Here is a 24,979-nt window from a genome sequence, read left to right on the forward strand (position 1 = left end):
CCATATAAGCCATTACAGAGTATTGAGTGGAGTTCCCTGTGCTATAAACTAGATCCTTACTAGTTATTTATTTATATATAGTAATGTGTATATGTCAATTCTAATCTCCCAATTTATCCCTCTCCCTTTCCCCCCTGGAAACCATAAGTTCGTTTTCTACATCTGTGACTCTATTTCTGTTTTGTAAATAAGTTCATTTGTATACTTTCTTTAGATTCCAAGTATAAGCGATATTATGTGATATTTGTCTTTTTCTGACTTCACTCAGTACGACGATCTCTAGGTCCATCCATGTTGCTGCAAAAGGATCTTTCTTGATCTCACCTCTTTCTTATGTCTGTTATCAGTGAGGTGTTTCCTGATTACCCATATAAAGTGTGATCAGGAAAGCCAGGTCATCCAACTGTATCTGAATCCCTCATCCCACTTTTGCCTACTGTCTACTTTTTTCCGTACCACCTAATACCATACATATTTTATGTATGCATACATTTGTTTGTACATGAATGGATATGTGTATATGTGCATATAGGTAGGTAGGTAGATAGAGAGATAGGAGGTATTCCTCTAGAATGTAAGCTCCATTCTTCACTGCTTTGTCTCCAGCACCCAGGACAGTGACTGTTACATAAATTGTACTTAATAATCATTTATTGACTGAATATGTAAATTAATAACTATTTTAATAATCTCGAGTCTGATTCTAGCTTTATTAGTAATGACATCCCATGATAGAAACATAAAAATATTATTTTCCTTGTCAACTTCATGGACACTCATGAAAATATAAGATGATATGTGTAATAAATTTAAAACTCTGAGGTAATACAATTCAAGGATGGGAAAATTGCATTACAAGGCATATAATAAATACTGACAAGACACTTGACTGAGTGAATCACATTGTTCAACTATGTTCCATCTCTTGCCCCTGTGGAATATTTCTCTCTTTGCCTTTGCACATGGGGTTTCTTCTGTCTGGCCTAACCTTTCAGTCGTCCTTTTTGTGCTAAATCTTACTCATTTTTTACTTAAACTCAGAACAGAAACCATTTCCAAATTTCCTTAGTTAGAGAGTCTCTTCTAGTTAGGAAATCTCTCCTCAGAGATTCTGAATAGTACTCTGTATTCATCTCTATCATGGCTTTCAGTACACTCTATTATATAGTTGACTTCCTTCACTAGGCAAGTAATAATTAAACTAAGTTTGTAATTTTATCTTTTTTAGCTCTATTGCCTAGGACACAGTAGGTGACCTTCTTATAATTGAACAGATGAATGCATGTGTACAATGGGCAAAAATATTTGTTACATATATCACTTTATCCACCACATTTACTCCAAACTATTGGCTTCTCCCTTATTCAACATTTTCCTCCTGTGCTTTGCTCCAAGAATAAATTAGGTATGGGGATATCTGAGCAATGTGCTTTTTATGTTAGTCCCTGTTCCTCCAATTCTGGTACCTTAGAAATAGTTCATTTTAAAGAGTAGATGGGAATTATAATCTCCAATACATTGCTAGGTTTAAAAACTTTCACCATTGAAATGTAACTAGTTATAAACATACAGCTCTATGCAGAGCCTTCCCTGCAATCAAATAAAGAAGTAGAGCCAGTCTAACTGTCTACATTTATGACCTTAAACAAGGCAGTATTTATGGCACACAGGATAATGAGCTGAGGATAACAAAGTCCACCTCTTGGCCAAATGTTTTTTACACTGGTTATTCCAACTATAAGTCTCTTGAAAGCTAGGGCAAACATGCCCACTTCTCTCTGCTCTTCTCACTATCCAGAAAACAAGCATATGAGTATTACATTAAATTTCTAATTTTCTTGGAAACTTGTTTCATCTCATTATAGATTCTCATCCTTTAAATTTCATTGAATTCTAAGTATTTCCTAAAATTCCCTTAGAGCTTTTGGAGAAAAAGTTAACCATGACAAACTACTCCCTGCATTTTTTATTGAATAATTGATAACTGGTTTCTTTATTTTAAAAAGTTTCTATTAAATATTTATGAATTTGGGACTTAAAATGTAGATAACATAATCCCAAAAGAGCATGCATTGTGTTGTTGTATGTTAGACTATTATGAATGTCACTAGCAATCAAAATGGTAGCAAAATAGGTTTAATAAAGCAGGCAGTTTAGAATAAATCCATATCCATTATGTTATTGTTTTCAATGATTTTTATTTTAAGTATCTAATTTAATTTTGTAAGAGTCCATTATTGGCTAAAAAAACAAGATTTTTTCCCCCAATTTCATTTTGTACCTTGACTAAGATTAAATAGTTCATATTGTTACCTATGGATAGATGATAGATGGATGATAGATAGATAGATAATATAGATAGATAGATAGATAGATAGACATGCCTATACTTCGAACAAGCAAAGGTTTAGCCTATTCACAATCCTTCTTACTCTTTTTCTTTATTTGTTCAACAAGTATATATGGATCTCTTCTTATAACCAGACTCCATATTAAGCATTTGTATTAGTGGGTAACAAAAAATGAATAACCTTCCTGCTCTTGTGAATGTAGTAAAAAAGTCACAGAACTAACTGTATGAGTGTTTCATAAAGATTAACTTGACTTTAACTTTTATTGGGGAATGTGATTTGTTTAGTGTGGTTGAGGAGGTGACTTCTTATGCAGGTGATTTAGGCTGAGGTTTGACAAATGAGCAGCCTTCACATAAGAAAGTAGTTGAGAGAACTCTGTTCAGAAGAAAGAGTTCACATAAAGGTCCTGGGTATATGAGGAGGGCTAATGGAAAAAATGGGAGAAAAGATGGTATGACACAGAGCTGGAAAGGCTTTCAACTTAATCCTTGGTAGACCCTTTAAGGATGTTGGTCTTTATCTGTAGAACAAAGGGGAGATAAAAATTGTTTTAGTTGTGAGAGAATATGAGTGTTGTGGGTAGTGACAATCAAATACATATTTTGAAAAGACCACTCAGCCAGTTTGCAGTGTAGAGAACAGATTGTCAGGTTCCTAAGGGGAACTCTCAACGCTAAGGGGTTGAGAGTTCACCAGTTAAGAAGGAAATGCAGTGCCTGTAGTTTAATCCTGTATGGTGTTTGTGAACTGGAGAAAAGTAAATTGACTTGAGATCTTTGAGAGTAAAATCAAAATAACTTGGTGATGAATAATAATATATGCAGATAAGGATAAGACAATGTTTAAAAATCCCCACTAGGTTTATGATTTTGATAGCTGGATGGATAAATACGTCCTTGACTCCTATGATAAGAAGACAGACTGACTGGAAGACAGAGAAGTTTAGTTTGAACCTGTGGAGTGTGCAGTTACTTTCACAGATTCAGCAGAAGATGCCAAGCATGAATTTGGATATTTCAGAACTCAGAAGTGAGTTGCCTGGGGCTATATACTTGGTGGTGGTAATTGAAACCACAGATGTATATGACACCCAGGGAGAGAATATAAAATAAAAGAGCACTGTAAAGAACAAAACAAATCAAAACCAAACAAGCCAAACAAAATACTTCCCTTTGCAAAAAGTAGTGATGAAATTAGTAGTAAAATGGGTTCAGCTATATTTGAATAATCTATTTGTGCTTCCTTCTGAAATGTCCAGTATGAAAGCATGTTGTGGAGATGTTTGTTTTTTCTTCTGTGATCATCTGGATTCCAGCTTCATTTATATCACAAGCTAGCATTATGAGCTAGGATATATCTAAGGAAAGAAATGTTCACCTGAATAATCTCCACATAACCAAGTTATGTGGAGGTTTCGTCAATTTTCTGGGTGATTTGAGCAATGCTGATGGTTTGTAGTTTTAATGGGTCACATCTTTTTCTCCTTCTTCTACACAAACATTTACTTATATGAATGGTCCTGAAAATGGATCCTGGTAGTTATTCTACAATTTATGTCCTATAAAAAACAGAAGTAATCTTTCTACAAATGATGTCATAGAGCCCAAGTTATAAATATTTTAATGAAAAAGACTCATTTATTCAAACATAACAGAGCCTTAAATTCATACTACTGAAATAACTTTTGAGAAAAAGTTATACATAACAAATGAGTGAACAGGATGGGCGTGATGGACAAAATGTGACATAAAGAGACCACCTATACCATACCTGTTTAGATAGCCATGTATCTGATGTCATCTCATATTTCTGAAACAAAACAATTAACTCCATGAAGCATCTAAAGACCAAAGTGAGCACGCATCAGTTTAACCTTTTTTACACTGTTATCCTATAGGCACATTTTTTCTTCCTGCAGCTGGTGAAATACCACGGGAGATCACATTGTCATTATTGACTTAAACTGAATGAATAAGTAGAGAAATGGGATGAAATGATATTCTAATTATAGTCTTTTCTTTGGTGAACTCCTTCAGAATTCTCAGTTGTACTTAACCAGAGACAGAAGATCATTTTCCAGCTCCGTTTGATTACTTCATTCAAACTGTTTTGAACCACTAGACACAGTCTCTTTTCACCTCTAGGCATCATCAGGAAACAAATATTAAGTCCTTCCAAAAAACTGGGCAAACAGCCAGGAATAAAATTTAAAAGTGGACATTTTGTCAACATTCCATCCACTCTTACCATAGTCATTTTTTCCCCTTAGGGAAAACAACTAAACATTTGAAATGGCAAAATTTTATGTGTGTTTAAAATAATCTTGCATAGGATCAGAACCAAAATTATATTTCAAAAAGCAAAATTAGACAAATTTCATCTCAAGTTGAATATGTGTAGATAAAATAAATTTTAGTAATGTTGTTTACATGTAGTAACTTATGAAATATCTTGTGGTTCTCTGGAAAAAATGACTCTATAATAAAATTATTAAAATGAAGAAAACTAAATCGTAATATGTTAGAGATTTTACCTCTATGCAAAAGTACTCATTTCAAATTGTAAATAATGATTATTATTTATTTATAGGTTTTGGTTTTTTTTACCAATTTCCTCTTTTAAAGCCATATTATTATTACATTATAATTAACCATTGTCCATTTTCAGGGCTTTTTTCTTCCAATAGATTTTCTCTATATACAGACATCAGAAAAACATCTAACTAAATCATTCCTTGATTTTCTAGTCACACTTCAGCAATAATCATCCTTGATATCTGTAAAACACAGACACACAAAAAAATATATCAGTGCCACTGCTCATTAGTGTCACTAAGTTTTAGACTCCACGAGGGTCCAAAACTTCACATGCAATTATCTGTCTTATTATTTCTATTATTGTAGAAAGTAAAATTTTAAACTCCATAAATGGAATAGAAATATAATAGAATATCAATAAGGTATCAATTCAAGAATACGATAGGGTTCCTGTATCTTTTCTATTGAAGCACTTTACCTATATAGATTTTCCCTATATAGAGATGGCAGGCTTTCTCTAACTAGAATACGTATACGCATGAACAATTTTTAAATGACTTTGTGATCATCTCAGTAAGAAACCATCCAGAACAGTTTAACAAATAAATGATGAAATCCTGGTCAATCTATAAGCCAGCCAGATGAAAAAGGATAATTGAAATAAAATTTCTAATATATGCAAGCTAAATGTAAAGAGTGTCAGCGAAACCCAATAAGTAAATGGCTGATGCATCAACTTTGTTTTCATAGCTATGCTCATCATTCCAATCACAGATAAATTTTTTCCTCTTTATTGCTATCTTTTACAGACCATTTAAAAATTATGTTTAAAAATACTGAAGTGTAATTTGCATATAGTGAAATGTACAGATCGTAAGTTTATGTGATGAGTTTTGATAAATGTATTTACATCCCATCAAGATATATGACCTTTACACTTCCAAACACATTTCCTCGTGCCCCTTCACAGTTTCCAATAAGGCAACTACTCTTCCAAACCTTTTTCCATAGATTAGTTTTGCCTGTTTTAGAAATTCAGATAATGGGAATCATGTATTATGTACTCTTTCGTGTAGTGCTTCTTTCACACCACGTTTTTGAGATTCATTCATATTGTTCAGTGTATCAGTCTTCTGTTTCTTTTTAAATTGCAGAGTGGAATGTCATTGTATTGATATGCCTCATTTTGTTTATTCATTTCTTGTTAATGGACAGTTGGATAGTTTCCAGTTTTTAGCTATTGTGAATAAAGCTTCTCTAAAAAAGACGTGTTTTAAACAAATCCTTTGGTGGAAACAGGTTTTTATTTCTTATGCAAATATCTAGGAATGGAGCTCCTGAGATATATATGCACACACATATATATTTATATATGTGTGTTTAACGTTCTTTGAGACTACAAAATCATTCTTTTAAAGTAAAGTCACACTTCTACCCACAAAGAATGAGATTTGCAATTCTCCACATCCTCATCAGCAGTTAAAACTGTCACCTTTTTTGTTGTTGTTTTAAGTTTATTCATTTTAATGGTATGTAGTGTTACCTCATTATGATTTAATCTATATTTTCCTAATGTGTAACAATTTTGAGTACTTTTTCATGAGTTTGTTACTTCTTTACAAGTTTCTGTTCACACATTTTGACTTTTTCATTGGGTTGTCTTTTATTATTGAAACGTATATATTTCTTCGTCAGATGCACATTTTGAAAAATATTTTCTCCCAGTCTGTGGTTAGCTGTTTGATTTCCTAATAGGGTCTTTGATGAGAAGTTTCTAATTTTGATGATGTCTGATTTATTTTTTTCTTTTATGATAAATGACTACTTTGTCTATTCAATATAGTGAAGTTATATTCCATCTTTTCATCTAGAAGATTGACAGTACTAGCTTTTAGATTTAAGGCTGTAGTATGTCTCAGACAAATTTTAGAATATAGTATAAGAAATGTCAACCATCATTGTATTTTCCATCCGGTTATTAATTGTTCCAGTGCCATTTCCCCCTATTGAATTGCTTTGGCACCTATGCTGAAAGTCAATTGATCATATAAATATAGATCTATTTCTGGAAACACTATTCAGTTCAACTGATCGATTTGTGTGTTCTTTTGCCTCCATTACAATCTCTAAGTTTCTGTGGCTTTCTGGTTATTCCTGAAATCATGTAGTGCAACTCTTCCAATTATTATCTTTTTTTTCTTTAGGGTATTGATTTACCTGGTCAGGCCTTTTGTAGTTCCATATGCATTTAAAAACTATCTTGTCTGTTTCTACCAAAAAAAAAAAAAAGTCTGCTGAGAGTTTAATTCATATTGTATTGAAACTATAGTACAATTTGAGTAGAACTGACATCTACAACATGAAGCCTTTCAATTCAGGAATGTGGCTTAACTTCTTCTTTAGGTCTTCTTTAATGCCTTTCAGCAATGTTTTAGTTTTCAGTACTAAGATTTTGCCACTCTTTGTTAAATTTATTCCTATGTACCTAATGTTTTAAAGATTTTAAGTATTTTTATTTTCCACCATAATATTACCAATCTTGGAAATATATTTTGTTACTTCTTAAATCTTCATTTTGAAACAAGTGCAAACTTACAGAGAAGGTAAAAGACCAGTTCAAGAAACATCTGCATATCCTTTAGACATATTCCTCATGTATTTATATTGTGCTCCATTTGCTTTATTATTATATATCTCTCCCCTCTGATTCTAAATTATTTGAGAGGCTGGTAGAAGTCTCTTTTTTCAAAATCAATTAAAAGTTAGAAATGTAGTTTTTTTCTAAACAATTTGACAGCAGTTCTGAAGTATTGTATCCATTTACCCTTAAATAATTCAGTGAGCATTTCTTAAGAAAACTGTAGTATCCTATATATTTACATATTTTTTACAGTAAAATGATAAAAATCAGGAAAGGGAAAAAACAATTGAAGTTGGTGCCTTGACTTATGAATTGTCATCTATTCTAGTATTTTTGGTAGATTTCTTACATTTTATTTATACAATAATATCATCTACAAATAAAGATAATTTTACTTCTTCCTTACCAATCATCATGATAGTTATTCTTTGAAAGTTACTCTGATTAGAGTCTCTAATAAGTTTGCTTAACAGAGTTAGAATGTGTATCCTTACCTTATTGTCGATCTTTAGGTGAACAAGGATAATGTTTCACTATTGAGTATAATATTTATTGGTTACTTTGTGGGTATCCTTCATCATATTGGGGATATTACTTTCTATTCATTTATGTTGAAAGTCATCATGAATGAATGTTGAGTTTTGTCAGTTGCTTTTTCTTCATCTATTAAGATAATTGCTTATTTATTTTTCTTTTTTTTTCTGTTGAAACAGTGAATTACATTGATTTTCAATATAAACTAACCTTAAATTCCAGGGTAAAACCCCACTTAGTCAAGATGCAGTATTCTCAATGTTGTCCAGAATGATATATTAATATGATAAAAAATTTTCTGAATGCAATGTTCATAACAAATATCAGTCTAAAATGGTCTCTCTTGTAACGTCCTTGTCTAGTTTTGGTAGCATGATAATGTTACCCTTATAAAAATAAGTTGAGAAGTTCTCTTCCTTTTCCACTTTTTAGAGAATGTAGGAATGGTAGAAACTATTCCATTATTCCCCAGTTTTATCAATAAATAATTGACATACAACATAGTATAAGGTGTACAACATAATGATGTGATACATGTATATATTACAAAATGATCACCACAATAAGTTTAGTTAATAGCCATCATCTCACACAGCTAACAATTTTTCCCCTTGTCATGAGAACTTTCAGATTTACTCTTTCAGCAATTTTTAAATATATAATACAGTATTTAACTATAGTCATCATGTTGTACATTACTTCCCCAGAACTTATTACCTTATAACTGAAGTTGTACCTTTTAAACACCTTTACCCAATTCTCCCACCCCCACTCCTGACTCTAAAAAGCACAAACCTAATCTTTGTTTCTATAAGTTTGCTTTTTTACATTTCATGTATAAGTGAGATCATACAGTACTTGTCTTTTGCTGTCTGGCTTATTTCATTTAGCATACATGCCCTCAGGGTCCATCTATGTTGTCATAAATGGCAAATTTTCCTTTTTAATGGCTGAATAGTATTACATTGCATATATATGACATATTTCATTCATCCATTTATCCACTGATGAATACTTAGGTTTTTTTCCCATGTCTTGGTTATTATAAATAATGCTGCAATGACATTGGGGTTGCAAATATCTCTTCAAGATAGTGATTTTATTTACTTCAGTTATATACCCAGAAGTTGAACTGTTGAATCATATAGTAGTTCTGTTTTAATTTTTTGAGTATCTGCCTTATTGTTTCCCATAGTGGATATACCAATATACATTCCCACCACAAAACACAAGGATTCATTTTTCTCCACCTCCTCACCAACACTTGTTATTTTCTGTCTTTTTGATAACAGCCATTTCAACATGTATGAGGTGATATCTCATTATGGTTTTGATTTGCATTTCCCTAATGATTAGAGATGTTGGGCCCTTTTCATATACCATTGGTTATTTGAATATCTTCTTTGAAAAATGTCTACTTTAGGTCATTTGCCCATTTTTTAACTGGATTATTACTTTTGCTATTGAGGTATATGGGTTCTTTATATATTTTGGATATTAACCCCTTATCAGACATATGATTTGCAGATATTTTCTCCCATTCCGTAGGTTGGTTTTTCATTTTGTTGACTGTTCTTTTGCTGTGCAGGGGCTTTTTAATTTGACATAGTTTACGTTTTATTTTGTTGCTTGTGCTTTAGATGTTATATCCAAAAATCCAATCCAAGACCAAAGTCAAGAAAGTTTTCCCCTTTGTTTTCTTCAAGGATTTTTTTATGGATTCATGTCTTTTATTTGTCTTTAATCCATTTAGATTTAATTTCTGTAAATGGTGTAAATAGGGGTCCAATTTCATTTTTCTGTATGTGGTTATACAGTTTTCCCAGCACCATTTCTTGAAGAGACTGTCCTTTTCCCATTGCATGTTCTTGGCTCCCTTATCAAATAGCAGTTGGATATATATGTGGCAGTTTATTCCTGGGCTCTCTATTATGATCCATGGGTCTATGTGTCTATTTTTATTCCAGTATCATACTGTTTTAATTAACATAGCTTTTTAGCATAGTTTGAAATCTGGGAGTATGATGCCTCCAGTTTTGATTTTCTTTCACATGATTGCTTTTGCTATTCAGGGTTTTTTGTTGCTCCATACAAATTTAGAATATTTTATTTATTTCTGTAAAAAAATGCCACTGGAATCTGATTTGTATTGCATAACATTTGTATTGCAAACACGTTAACAATATTAATTTTTCCAATCCATGAACACAAGATATCTTTCCTTCTTTTTCTGTCTTTCTCAATTTTTTTTATCAGTGTCCTATAGTTTTCAGTATAGATATCTTTCACCTCCTAAGATAAATTTATTCCTAAATATTTTATTGTTTTGAATTCTATTGTAAATGGGATCATTTTCTTTTATTCTTTTTCAGATAATTTGTTATTATATATAAACAGTACTGATTAATATACGTTGATTTTGCATCCTGAAACTTTACTGAATTCATTGATTAGATCTAATGGTTTTTGGTGGAGTCTTCAGTATTTTCTATGTATAAAATCATATCGTCTGCAAATAGAGGCAATTTTACTTCTTCCTTTCTAATTCTGATGGATTTTATTTCTTTCTCTTATCTGAAAATCTTTCAGTACTATGTTGAATAAGAGTGGTGAGAGTGGGCATCCTTGTCTTGTTCCTGATCTTAGAGGGAAAGCTTTTAGCTTTTCACCATTGCGTATGAAGTTAGCTATGAGTCTGTCATATGTTGACTTTATTGTGTTGCAGTATGTTCCCTTTATAGCCACTTTGTTGAGAGTTTTTTTCATAAATGGATGTTGAATTTTGTCAAATGCTTTTTTCTCCATCTATTGAGATGATTTTTATCTTTCATACTATTAATGTGGTGTATCACATTTATTGACTTGCATATGTTGAATCATCTTTATATCTAAGGGATGAATCCCACTTGGTCATGGTATATAATCCTTTTAATATGCTTCTGAATTCAGTTTGCTTGTATTTTGTTGTGAATTTTTACATTTATATTCACCAGTGATATGGGTCTTAATTTTCCTTTCTTGTAGCATCCTTGTCTGGCTGCAATATCAGAGTAATGCTTGACACATAAAATGAGTTTGAGAGTGTCCGCTCCTCTTCGACATTTGGGAAGTGTTTGGAAAGGATTAGTGTTAATTCTTTAAATACTTGGTAATTTTCACCAGTGAAGCCATCTGGTCCTGGGCTTTTCTTTGTTGGGAGGATTTTGATTACTGATTCAACCTCTTTAGTAGTAATTGGTCTGTTCAGATTTTCTATTTCTTCATGATTCATTCTTGGTAGGTTTGATGTTCTTAGGAATTTATCCATTTCTTCTCGGTTGTCCAATTAGTTGGCATATAATTGTTCATAGTTGTCTCTAAGAACTTTGTATTTCTGCAATATCTATGTCAGTTGCTATGTTCTCTCTTTCATTTATAATGTTTAAAAACTTTTAGTCCTGTCTCTTCTTTTCTTGGTCAATCTACTTAAGGTTTTCCAATTTTGTTTATATTTTCAAAGAACCAGCTCTTAGTTTTATGAATTGCTTCTATTGTTTTCCAACTCTACATTTCATTTGTTTCTCCTCTAATCTTTATTATTTCCTTCCTTCTGCTAATTTTGGGCTTACTTTGTTCTTCTATTTCTAGTTCCTTGAGATATAGAATTAGGTTGTTTTCTGACATCTTTCTATTTTCTTGATGTATATATTAATAGCTATATACTTTCCTCTTAGACCTTCTTCAAATAATTCCCATATCTTTTGGTATATTGTGTTTCCATTATTGTTTGTCTCAATATATTTTTCTATTTCCCCTTTTATTTTTTATTTGATTCATTGGTTGTTCAAGAGTGTGTTGTTTACTTTCCATGTATTTCTGAATTCTCCAATTTTCCTCCTGCTATTGATTTCTAGTTTCATACCATTGTGATCAGAAAAAAAACTTGGTATGATTTCAATCTTCAATTTGCTGAGACTTGATTTGTGGCCTAACATATAATCTATCCTATAAAGAGTTCCACGTGAGCTTGAGAAGAATGTGTATTCTGCTGCTGTTGTATGGGAGTATTCTATATATGTCTATTAGCTCCATTTGCTCTATAGTGTTGTTAAAATCAACTATTTCCTTGATTCTCTCTCTGGATGATATACCCATTGCTGAGAGTGGGGTAGTGAATTCTCCAACTATTATTGTGTTGATGTTTATTTCTCTTTTTAGTTTTGTTAGTATTTACTTTATATATTTATATATGGATGCATAAATATTTACAATTGTTATGTGTTCTTGATGGATTGACCCCTTTATCTTTAAATAATGACCTTTTCTGTCTTTCATTGCCATTTTTTTGCTTAAAGTCTATATCTTTCTGAAACAAGTATAGCTACCCTGCTTTCCTTTGTTTAACATTTGCTTGAAATATCTTTTTCCATGCTTTTGCTTTCAGTCAATATATGTAGGCAGCATATTACTGGATATTTTTTAATCAATTCAGCCACTCTGTGTCTTTTGACTGGAAAATTTAATCCATTTACATTTAATGTAATTATTAATAGGTAAGGACTTATTATTGCCATTTTGTTCACTGTTTTTTGGTTTTATGGCTTTACAGATCCATTTGTTCCTTGCTTCTTGTCTTGCTGTCTTCTTTTGTGATTTGATGAAGTTTTGTAGTGGTATGTTTTGACTCCATGAACATAATTTCTTGTACAATTATTATAGGCTTTTCCTTTGTGGTAACCATGAGGCTTACATATGATATAACACCCAATTTCAAGCAGATAACTTAGATAGATTTCCATTTCTTTAGGGTCAGTTATTGGAGTTTTATTACTTTCCTTTGGTAGTGTCATGTTTACCTGATATTTTGTGATCCTTGCTTCCTTACTTCGGTATCTGGGCGTATGAGTAAGGGTTCTCCTCTTCTAAACTTTACAGGTTTGCTTTTACAGAGACAGCCCTTCATCAGTCAGGTCAGCTTGGGGTCAACTGGTAACATCCTTGGGAATGTGGAGCTTGCTATTGGGGTCTATATTGGGGCAAAACCACTTCCCAGGCTCTGAGGTGTACATGTGGCGGTGCCACGGACAGGGACCTGTTAGATAGGACTGGCTTGATTTTTTGCACAAGCATGGTGGTAGGATGGGCTACACTATTTCTCCCATCAGGCTTCCTAGTTGGGTAGGATTGGGTAGTGCAGTAGGAAGGGCTATAAATTAGCTTCCTTATGCAGGGAGGGCAGCAGAATGGGCCCCAAGGACAGCACAGCACATTGTTTGGGGCTCCAAATTAGGCAAAACTGCACAATGAGTTTCCTGACAAGACAGGGCCAAGGGTTTTGCTCTGTAGATGGGCATAGTTACTGGCCCAATTCACTGTTCAGATGCCACTGTAGGTGAGGATGTAGGATGGGTTATGCAGCATCCTGGGTGCTCTGGTTATGTTTACAGGTTGGGTGGGACTAGAGGCTATATTCAGCACTGAGTGGGCCTAAGAATTAGCTTCCTGCTTGGCTGAGGCCACAGAACAGGATCCAATAGTGGCAAGGCTCACGGTTTAGAGACCGAATCAGGCTGAGCTGTGTACCAAGCTCCCTGGTCAGATGGAGCCATTAGCTTTGGTTCTGTAGAAGGGCAAAGCCACTGGCTGGGTTCACTTCTCACTTAGGTGCTACTGGTCTATAGAGCTTCCTGGGTGATCGGGCCAGGCTTCCTGGTCAGACAGTGCTGAGCTGCACTCAGCAGTAGGCAGAGCTATGAACTAGTTTCCTTCTGCAGGGCCACAGAACAGCTGATTATGCTTCCCATTTGGGGTCCTGAGTCAGGCAGAACTACAAACCTAGTACCCTGGCCAGACGGGGTCACTGTCTCGGCTTTACAGATGGCAAAATTGCTGTTTTGGATTTCTACTTGAGCACCACTGGGAAGATGAACTCTGTCTGCCAAGATCTGAGAGTTGGTTACTATAAGATCCAGCCCACCCTTCTCCATCACGATCTCATCTCCAGTGGACTAATCCTCCAAATTCCCCCCATGAGCCTCCAGAGGCAAGACTCAAGTGGGCCTCCCATGAAAAAACCCACAATTCTGGGGGAGCTAGATGTCCACCTTGGGCCCTCTTTTTTCCTACTGGAGAAACTTTAAGTCCAGAGGGGACCCTCTCAGTGTGGCACTATGCTGGCCTGGGGGAGAGGCAATGCAATCAGAGTGTAGCCACTATTCTTATCCTTCTAATGGGTTCTTTTCAGTCTCTGTGGTCCAGGGGGGTGCTTCACTCTCACTCCCATGTCGCAGGATTTTCACGGTGGTGTCCTGTGTATGGATAGTTGCTTTTTGTCTTCTTCTGAGAGGGACTGAAGTCTGGAATGACCTATGTTGCCACCTTGATGACTTGTGACCTCTTTTATTCCTTACATCATTAAAGGAATCCATCACTGAAGCCACTGGGTCCTGGAGTTTTTGTTGTGGGAAGATTTGTAATCATTAATTCAATTTCTCTAATTGGTATAGAACTATTCCAGTGTTTTTCCTTTTCAGACAATAGTCTTGGTCATTTTTACCTCTCAAATAATTTTTTTTCATATAATATACTTGAGAATTTATTGGCACACAACTCCCTTATTACCATTTAAATATTTATAGGCTCTATAGTGATGCCCCCTCTCATTCTTATTTTTGTTGAGGTATAGTTGATTTACAATATTATATTATTTTCAAGTGTACAACATAGTGATTCAAAATCTTTATAGATTATACTCCATTTAAACTTATTTTAAAATATTGACTATATTCCCTGTGCTGTAAAATATATCCTTATAGCTTATTTATTTTATATACAGTAGTTTGTACCCCTTAATCCCCTATCCCCACTGGTAACCACTAGTTTGTTCTCCATATCTGTGAGTCTGTTTCTGTTTTGTTATATTCATTCATTTGTTTTATGTTTTAGAGTCCACATATAAGTGATAATATACAGTATTTGTCTTTTTCTGTCTGACTTATTTTACTAAGTATAACATGCACTGGGTCGATCCATATTATTGCAAATAGCAAAATTTCATTCTTTTTTATGGCTGATCAATACTCCATTATATATATATATATGTGTGTGTGTGTGTATGTGTGTATACCACTTCTTCTTTATCCATTCATTTGTTGATGGACACTTAGGTTGCTTTCATATGTTGGCTATCGTAAATAACGTCACAATGAATATTGTAATGCATGTATCTTTTCAAATTAGTGTTTTTGGGGTGTTTCTTTGGATGTATACCCAGAAGTAGAATTGTTGAGTCATAAGGTAGTTCTATTTTTAGTTTTTTGAGGAACCTCCATACTGTTTTCCAAGTGGCTGCAACAATTGACATTTTTACCTACAGTGTACAGGGTTGGCTTTTCTCCACATTCTCCTGAACATTTGTTATTTGTTATCTTTTTGATAATAGCCATTCTGACACATGTGAGGTGACATCTCATTGTGGTTTTGAGTTGCATTTCTCTGATGATTAGCAATGTTGAGCACCTTTTCATGTGCCTGTTGGCCATCTGAAGGTCTTCTTTGGGAAAATGTCTATTCAGGTCTTCTGCCCATTTTTAAATTGGGCTTTCTTTTTAGATATTGAATTGTATGAGCTGTTTATATATTTTGTATATTAATCCCTTATGAGTCATATCATTTGCAAATATTTTCTCCCATTTAGTAGATTATCCTGTGCTTAGCAGAGTGGCATAGTGGAAGCATGCTGTTGCCCATTTAGTAGATTTTTTCATTTTGTCAATAGTTTCCTTTGCTGTGTGAAAGCTTTTAAGTTTGATTAGGTCTCATTTTTAATTTTTGGTTTTATTTCTTTTGCCTTAGGAGACAGATTCAAAAAAAAGTATTGCTACAATTTATGTCAAAGAGTGTTCTGTCTATGTTTCCTTCTAGGAGTTTTATGGTTTCAGGTCTTGCATTTAGGTCTTTAATCCATCTTGAATTTATTTTTGTATTGGGCTTGCCAAAAAGTTTATTCAGGTTTTTCCATAACATCTTAGGGAAAAACCCAAACGAAATTTTTGGCCAACCCCAATATATGGTGTGAGGAAATGTTCTAATCTCATTTTTTTATATGTAGCTTCCCAGTTTTCCCAGCACCACTTATTGTTAAGATTGTCTTTTCTCCATTGTATATTCTTGCCTTCTTTGTCATTGATTAATTGACAATAAGTGTGTGAATTTATTTCCAGGATATCTATTGTGTTCCATTGATCTATGTCTGTTTTTGTGCCTATACTGTACTGGTCTAATTATTGTAGTTTTGTAGTACAGTCTGTAGGAGGGAGTGTGGTCCCTCCAGCTCTGTTCTTTCTCAAAATTATTTTGTCTATTCAGAGTCTTTTGTGTTTCCACACAAATTTTAAAATTATTTGTTCTAGTTCTGTAAAAAATGCCATCAGTATATTGATAGGGACCCTTTCATTCTTGAAATTGGTAGTTTGTGGGGTGTTTTTTCTTCATCAGTACAAATAAGGATTTATCAATTTTATTCATCTTTTAAAATAATTTTTGCTTTCACCGATTTTCTCTATAGATTGTCTTGTGTTTTATTAATTTGTACTTTTCTTTTTATATTTCAGTCCTTCTAATTACTTTGAGCTAATTTTGTACTTCTTTCTCTAGCTTCATAACTTGGAGATTTACCATTGATTCAATACATTTTTCCTTTTCTAATATATGCATTTAAAGATATAAACTTCATTTTAAACATCATTTTGCTTTACCTATATATTTGGACCTGCTATGTTTTCATTATGTTCGAATTTAAAATTGTTTTTAATTTCTTTTGTGATTTGTCCTTTAACTTATGAATTATTTAGGAGTATGTTTTTTTAATTTTCCAAATATTTGTCAATTTCCCAAATATCTTTTAGTTACTAATTTCTAATTTAATTCTCTTGTAGTCAAACAATATACTCTGCTTGATTTCACTTTTTGCACTTTGAGATTTTTGAATATTCCCCTTGCACTTGAAAAGATTGTTTATTATATAGTTGTTGAGTGAAATTTTTCCTAAATATCAATTTGTTTAAGGTGTTGATAGTATTGTCCAGATCTTTTGTTATCATTACAGATTTTTGATGACTTATTTCATCAAATACATTGAAAATAATATTTAAGTCTCAATATATTTCTATTTCTTCCTTAGTTTTGTCAGCTTTTGCTTAAATATTTAGAAACTTCATTATTAGAAGTGTAGGTACTTAGAATTGTTATATCTTCCTAATCAATTCACACTGTATCATTATGAAATTATTCTATTAATATCTCTATTGTATACTACTTTAATTTCCTTAATTACCTTTATGAAAATTTAAGTACTAGAAATTATTTTATTCACATATTTACCTTATTTGGCACCTTTATTTCCTTCATTTTGATCTGAGTTTTCATCTGATGTCATTTATTTTAGCCTGAATAACTTAATTTCCTGTTATTTATTCAGATCTACTTTTTTTTTTTTTTTTTGCAGATCTACTTTTGATGAATTATCTCAGTTCCAATTTATCTGAAAATATCTTCCTTGGTCTTCATTTTTTAAAGATATTTTCATAGGATTTAGTCCTTTAATAACAACTTCCTTCCGTTGCTTTCTGGTTTGCATTGTTTCTGGTGAGACACAGGCCGTAATTCTCATCATTATATTTCCCAATATGTAATGTGTTTTTCTCTCAGGCTACTTTAAATTTCCTCTCTTAATCTTTTGTTTGCATTAATTTATGTACTATGTGGTGATGTATTTTTTTCTTTGTCTTTATTCTGTTTGAGATTTTCTAACTTCTTGGATATATGGATTAATGGTTTTTCATCAAATTTGATTATTTAAGTCATTGTTACATTTTTGTACATTCTTACATTTTACATTCTTACATTTTTTTCTGCCCTGGTATCTCAAATTTTTCCTTCTGTATATAAAATTTTACATATATACCAGTTTATATTGTTCTACAGGTAGTTAAGGCTTTGCTCTTTTTTTTTTTCCAAACTTTTTTCCCTCAAGACTTCTGTTTGAATTATTTATATTTCCTTGACTACAACAGTGTCCAATATGTTAAGCTCATCCAGGCAATTTTTCATTTCAGACACTGTATTTTTCAGTTTCTGACATTTCATTGCTCTGTTTTTATAGTTTATATTTAGCTACTGAAACTTCTCATCTGTTTACTAATTATGGCCATCCTTTAATTTGTTAAATAACAAAAATAGCTAAAAGCTTTTAAAATTTTTTTTCAGTCTATTTGTTAATTCCAGTATCTATATCCTTTGTAAGTCTGCTTCTTATTTTGGGGGAGGTGGGTGAGTTATATTTTCTATGTCTATATATAGTATGTTTTAATTGTGTGACTGATATTGTGAATGCTACATTTTTGAGAATGAATTTTTAATTATTTTAAAGAGTAAACTTTGTTCTGGCAGGCAGCTAGTTTACAGGCAGATGAACTGAATTCTTTCAAGGTTTGATTTAAAGATTTATTAGAAGGAGTATAGAATAGTTCTATTCCTAATACATTTTTTTTCTGGGCTCTGAGTTGAATGCTTAGGGTTTTCAGTGAGAAATCTCTATTTTTGCTGTTCATTACTCCAAAGTCTCCAAGTATTGTGCAACTTGCAGATTCTCTATTTGCTTCCCTCTCTGAGGCAGGCCCTTTACTTGCACAGCTAAGCACTGAGATAAAGACTTAAGAGACCTTTACATATATTGTTGAAGTTCTTTTATATATAGCTCCTATCCTGTGGTACTTGTCCTGAAAAATTCAGCCACCACAATAACCTCAAACTCTGATTCTCCCTGCCTTTTTGGATCAGTGATACACTTGTGCTTTTCTTGGATGCTATCTCCTTGCACTGTGGCCTCAAATGTGTCACCAGTAGGAAGCCATAGCTTCATTTGACCATTTATATTTTAACTGCCTTATTGTCCAATGTCTGAATATAGTTAATATATTTTGTAAAGTGTTACAGTTGATTACTATGGAGATGCAAGGCTGATAACATTTACTCCATCTTGTCCAGAAGCTTAAGTTTGAAAATTCTGTTGTTAAATAATTGAGAACCCTTTACCAAGTACCAAATATGTAATATAACAATTTAAACTTATTAAAGTATTCCCTTTACTAATAACCTTAAAATTACATATATAGATTCTACTGCAGAGTTTATAAAACATGATTATAGAAATTGAAATACAACCTACTTTCAAAACATAGTTGCTGAAAAATCATTTTTTTTTTTACTATTTTTAGATAATTTAAAGACAGAGACACTTATTTTAGAAGACTAATCTGAACTACAGAAAAAACGATGAATTTTTGGAATTGTTTAAAGATGACAGGAAAGAAATATCACATATTCTCAAGTTAATCACTGTCAAAAAGTAGAGAGAAAGCCTACATTTGAGAATGAAACTAACATGGCTTGGACTACCCTTTATACTATATAAGAATTCATTGTTTTAAAGCTTAATTTGTTCTCTTCTCTTTATCATCTATATTTCTTACTTCAACGTATGGAAGATTTATGAATTAAAGTATACACTCCTAATAGCTTTGGAAGTTAAATATTGAAGTCTTTGCACAAAGAATTGTTTAATTTTCCTTTGAAAGGTAGCATAAACTATTATATTTTAAGCATAAAGGAAAGTAAATTATACTCACTCTACTACAAGCACCAGTAGTGGTCTCACAGACTGTGAGGATGGAGATGTTCTGAGGTCGATTTAACCATCTGACCACCGTCTTGGTATTGCTTACCCATTTAACCATAGTGATATAGTATTCTCTAGTTCGGAAACAAAATTAAAATTTACATTTAGAGCCAGAGAACGTGTACAGCACCAATAATATACACTTGTTATTTTACATGCAGAATAAATGAAACACTATAAGGATGTCACATCATGTTATTCTCCACTTATATATATACACATCTGCTTCTTCAAATATTGACATATATAAATACAAATATATGTGTGTGCATATGTATGTAAACACATGCACATATACATAAATATACAGAAAATTTGAGAATAAATTTGAAAGTGAATGATTTCACAGAAGGAAAATTTTTGGAAAAAATAAAACTAATCAAGATACTAGACATTCATAAATAATTTTCTATCGATCAGTACAGTGCTAACATGTGCAAAATAAGAAAAAATTTTCTAAGTTATATTCTATTTTACTTTCTCAAAAATTCATTCAATAATCAATTAAAAGGCAAATATTAATATTGATTTAATAGTTATTTCTTATGTATGACTTCCATGTTATCTCACTTTATCCACAGGACTTGAGCCACAGAGCCATGAATGGTTTGCTTTGGTCTTTTTCCATTGAGGGACAATGGAAATATAATCTTATTCATAATATTTTTTACAATATTATTTTTTAATCTTATTTATTTGAAAAAGTTTAAAACAAAGAAGGAATCAAACTGAAGAATATGACGGGTTATTGAATTTTTGGTAAAGTGAGGATGCTAATCAGTGGAGCCTATAATGTCCGCACGATGGTTGTAGATTGGGAAAGCTTATATTTTTCCTTTATAGATTCTATGTCTGGAAATTTACATAATATATCACAAACCCCCCCAACCCACACATAACAAAATGCAATCATTAATACTGATTCAATTTATGATAAAAAGAAAAAAAATTTCCAACAAAATTGCCCAGTTTCAAAATAGATTAGATGATTTAGAAATAGTTTGAAAAATGCCATCCATGAATATTGTCTTAAAATGAATGCATCAGGTTTTTAAGTGACTTTGAAAAAAATCACCTATGAAAGTAAAACCTTGTAATACAAATCACCTCTCCTTAGACACATCGAGTTAGACATTCAGCTACCTGAATCTCACATTTCTAACATTATTGAGTAGTTAGTGCTTCCTCTCGAAAACCAGTTAGCCCATCAAAGTAAAGATGTCAGAAGGACAAGCATAACATGTCATACAGTGAATCCTGCCAAATCTTCTTCAATAATCTCTTCAAGCTATCCAGCACCTTTCACAACTAGCTGAGTCTCACTTGAAAATTGCCTAGAAACTCAGTGAAATCATAAAATAAAGTTACCTAAATAAAGTTAACAAGGCAACTTTGAATCAAATATGCTACTGGTTTAGGATTACTCTTTGGCCAAATCAATGGGCCTCGTGATTCTTTAAAGATCTGTGTCTTGTTCACTTTCACTACGCTTTGTTTAAACTGATTTATTTTGCATGCATTACCATTTTGGGCAGTGTGAATATTAAAAAAGGAAAAATATACGCATTAACTTTTAAGAAGTTTACCTAGAAGCCTTAGCATGGAGAAAAATGACAGTGGATACTATAATTAATCAGGAAAAAAGTGCTGAAATGTGATAATATATATTTCTGAGTAACTGGCATAAATGTGCAAAACTGAAGTAAAAAATAATTTGATTGTTGTAAACAACTGACCAAAGACTGCAAAATCAAGGTGGTAATAGTTATTGAAAAATCTGGAGAGAACTGACATACAGAAGAATTTCAAACCTGATCAGAAATTTGTCTCACTTAGCTAAAGTGACTAATATTATATTTTGTGCCAAATGAGATGAATTAATATGAATGGTTTTTAAAATAAATAACAACAGGAACAACAAAAAAAATTTAAATATTCATTTTGAGTGTTTCCCTTTCAAAGTAGCCCTCAGGTGAAATGTTTTAAGAATATCTTTGTAATGTCTTCCCAGACACTGACACATTATATTAACTATATAAGATGTGAAATCTTGATTTAAAAGAAAATTCATACTTAAAAAACATTAAAATTCAACTGGTGCAAATCTAGTCAATAAATGGTTTTTAAAGAGGACACTAAGTTAGGTATAAAATTAAGTTAAAAATTATTTATAGTCAAGACACATAATAATCAAATTACCAAAATTTAAATACAAAGACAAAATATTAAAAGAAGCAAGGGAAAAGCAACAAAAAATATACAAGGGAATCCCCAAAAGGTTAACAGCTGATCTTTCAGCAGAAACTCTGCAAGCCAGAAGGGAGTGGAAGGATATATTTAAAGTGATGAAAGGGAAAGACCTACAACCAAGATTACTCTACCCAGAAAAGATCTCATTCATATTCGACAGAGAAATTAAAACCTTTAGAGATAAGCAAAAGCTAAGAGAATTCAGCTCCACCAAACCAGCTATACAACAAATGCTAAAGGAACTCCTCTACATGGGAAACACAAGAGAAGAAAAGGACCTACAAAAACAAACCCAAAACAATTAAGAAAATGGTAATAGGAATATATATATTCATAATTACCTTAAACATGAATGGATTAAATGCTCCAACCAAAAGACACAGGCTTGCTGAATGGACACAAAAACAAGACCCATATATATTCTGTCTACAAGAGACCCACTTCAGACCTAGGGACACATACAGACTGAAAGTGAAGGGATGGAAAAAGATATTCCATGTAAATGGAAATCAAAAGAAAGCTGGAGTAGCAATACTCATATCAGATAAGATAGACTTTAAAATAAAGAATGTTACAAGAGACAAGGAAGGACACTACATAACGATCAAGGGGTCAAACCAAGAAGAAGATATAACAATTATAAATACATATGCACCCAACGTAGGAGCACCTCAATACATAAGGCAACTGCTAACAGCTCTAAAAGATGAAATCGACAGTAACACAATAATAGTGGGGGATTTTAACACCTCACTTACACCAATGGACAGATCATCCAAACAGAAAATTAATAAGGAAACACAAGTTTTAAATGGCACAATAGACCAGATAGATTTAATTGATATTTATAGGACATTCCCTCCAAAAACAGCAGATTACACTTTCTTCTCAAGTGTGCATGGAACATTCTCCAGGATGGATCATATCTTGGGCCACAAATCAAGCCTCAGTAAACTTAAGAAAATTGAAATCATATCAAGCATCTTTTCTAACCACAACGCTATGAGATTAGAAATCAATTACAGGGAAAAAAATGTAAAAAGCACAAACATATGGAGGCTAAACAATATGTTACTAAATAACCAAGAGATCACTGAAGAAATCAAAGAGGAAATCAAAAAATACCTAGAGACAAATGACAATGAAAACATGACGATCCAAAACCTATGGGATGCAGCAAAAGCAGTTCTAAGAGGGAAGTGTATAGCAATACAATCCTACCTCAAGAAACAAGAAAAATCTCAAATAAACAATCTAACCTTACACCTAAAGAAACTAGAGAAAGAAGAACAAATTAAACCCAAAGTTAGCAGAACGAAAGAAATCATAGAGATTAGAGCAGAAATAAATGAAATAGAAACAAAGACAACAATAGCAAAGATCAATAAAACTAAAAGCTGGTTCTTTGAGAAGATAAACAAAATTGATAAACCATTAGCCAGACTCATGAAGAAAAAGAGTGAGAGGACTCAAATCAGTAAAATTAGAAACGAAAAAGGAGAAGTTACAACACACACCACAGAAATACAAAGCATCTTAAGAGACTACTACAAGCAACTCTATGCCAATAAAATTGACAACCTGGAAGAAATGGACAAATTCTTAGAAAAGTATAACCTTCCAAGACTGAATCAGGAAGAAATAGAAAATATGAACAGACCAATCACAAGTAATGAAATTGAAACTATGATTAAAAATCTTCCAACAGGGGTGAAGGCGGAAGATGGCGGAAGAGTAAGACGCGGAGATCACCTTCCTCCCCACAGATACACCAGAAATACATATACACGTGGAACAACTCCTACAGAACACCTACTGAAGGCTGGCAGAAGACCTCAGACCTCCCAAAAGGCAAGAAACTCCCCACGTACATGGGTAGGGCAAAAGAAAAAACAGAGACAAAAGAATAGGGACGGCACCTGCACCAGTGGGAGGGAGCTGTGAAGGAGGAAAAGTTTCCACACACTAGGAAGCCCCTTCGCGGGCGGAGACTGCGGGAGGCGGAGGGGGGAGCTTCGAAGCTGCGGAGGACTGCACAGCAACGGGTGCGGAGGGCAAAGCGGGGAGATTCCCGCACAGAGGATCGGTGCCGACCGGCACTCACCAGCCCGAGAGGCTTGTCTGCTCACCCGCCGGGGCGGGCGGGGCTGCGAGCTGAGGCCGGAGCGCAGGGAGAGGACTGGGGTTGGCGGCTTGAACATAGCCTGAAGGGGTTAGTGCACCACAGCTAGCCGGGAGGGAGTCCGGGGAAAAGCCTGCACCTGCCGAAGAGGCAGGAGACTTTTCCTTCCCTCTTTGTTTCCTGGGGCGTGAGGAGAGGGGTTTAAGAACGCTGCTTAAAGGAACTCCAGAGACGGGCGCGAGCCGCAGGTGAAAGCGCGGACCCCAGAGACGGGCGCGAGCCGCGGCTGAAAGCGCGGAATCCAGAGACGGGCGCGAGCCGCGGCTGAAAGCGCGGAATCCAGAGACGGGCGCAAGCCGCGGCTAAAAGCGCGGACCCCAGAGGCGGGCGGGAGACGTTAAGGCTGCTGCTGCCGCCACCGAGGGGCCTGTGTGCGAGCACAGGTCACTCTCCACACCCCTCTTCCGCGGAGCCTGTGCAGCCCGCCACTGCCAGGTTCCCAGGATCCAGGGACAACTTCCCCGAGACAGCGCACAGCGCGCCTCAGGCTGGTGCAAAGTCACGCCGGCCTTTGCCACCGCAGGCCCGCCCCGCACTCTGTGCCCCTCCGTCCCCGCCGGCCTGAGTGCGCCAGAGCCCCCAGTCAGCGGCTCTTTTAACCCCATCCTGTCTGAGCAAAAAACAGACGCCCTCCAGCGATCTACACGCAGTGGCAGGGCCAAATCCAAAGCTTAGCCCTGGGAGCTGTGAGAACAAAGAAGAGAAAGGGAAATCTCTCCCAGCAGCCTCAGAAGCAGCGGATTAAAGCTCCACAATCAACTTGAT

General features: G+C 34.0%; 1 protein-coding gene across 5 annotated transcripts in view; it reads right to left on the reverse strand.

Moving 5' to 3' along the window:
- The window catches only part of DPP10 (dipeptidyl peptidase like 10), a gene marked incomplete at both ends in the record, with an annotated part of 1,304,794 nt that overhangs the window by 76,447 nt on the left and 1,203,368 nt on the right, over positions 1–24,979 (reverse strand). For 4 of the 5 annotated variants that reach the window (XM_082841086.1, XM_082841085.1, XM_082841089.1 and 1 more), the window contains 2 exons: positions 4,125–4,163; positions 19,733–19,856. In XM_082841086.1, the coding sequence (XP_082697212.1) occupies positions 4,125–4,163; positions 19,733–19,856 (163 nt within the window). The remainder of the gene's footprint in view (positions 1–4,124; positions 4,164–19,732; positions 19,857–24,979) is intronic. The other variant, XM_082841087.1, reaches the window with a different exon arrangement.

Source organism: Leucopleurus acutus, assembly GCF_964270905.1.
Source record: "Leucopleurus acutus genome assembly, chromosome: 6".
NCBI lineage: Eukaryota > Metazoa > Chordata > Mammalia > Artiodactyla > Delphinidae > Leucopleurus > Leucopleurus acutus.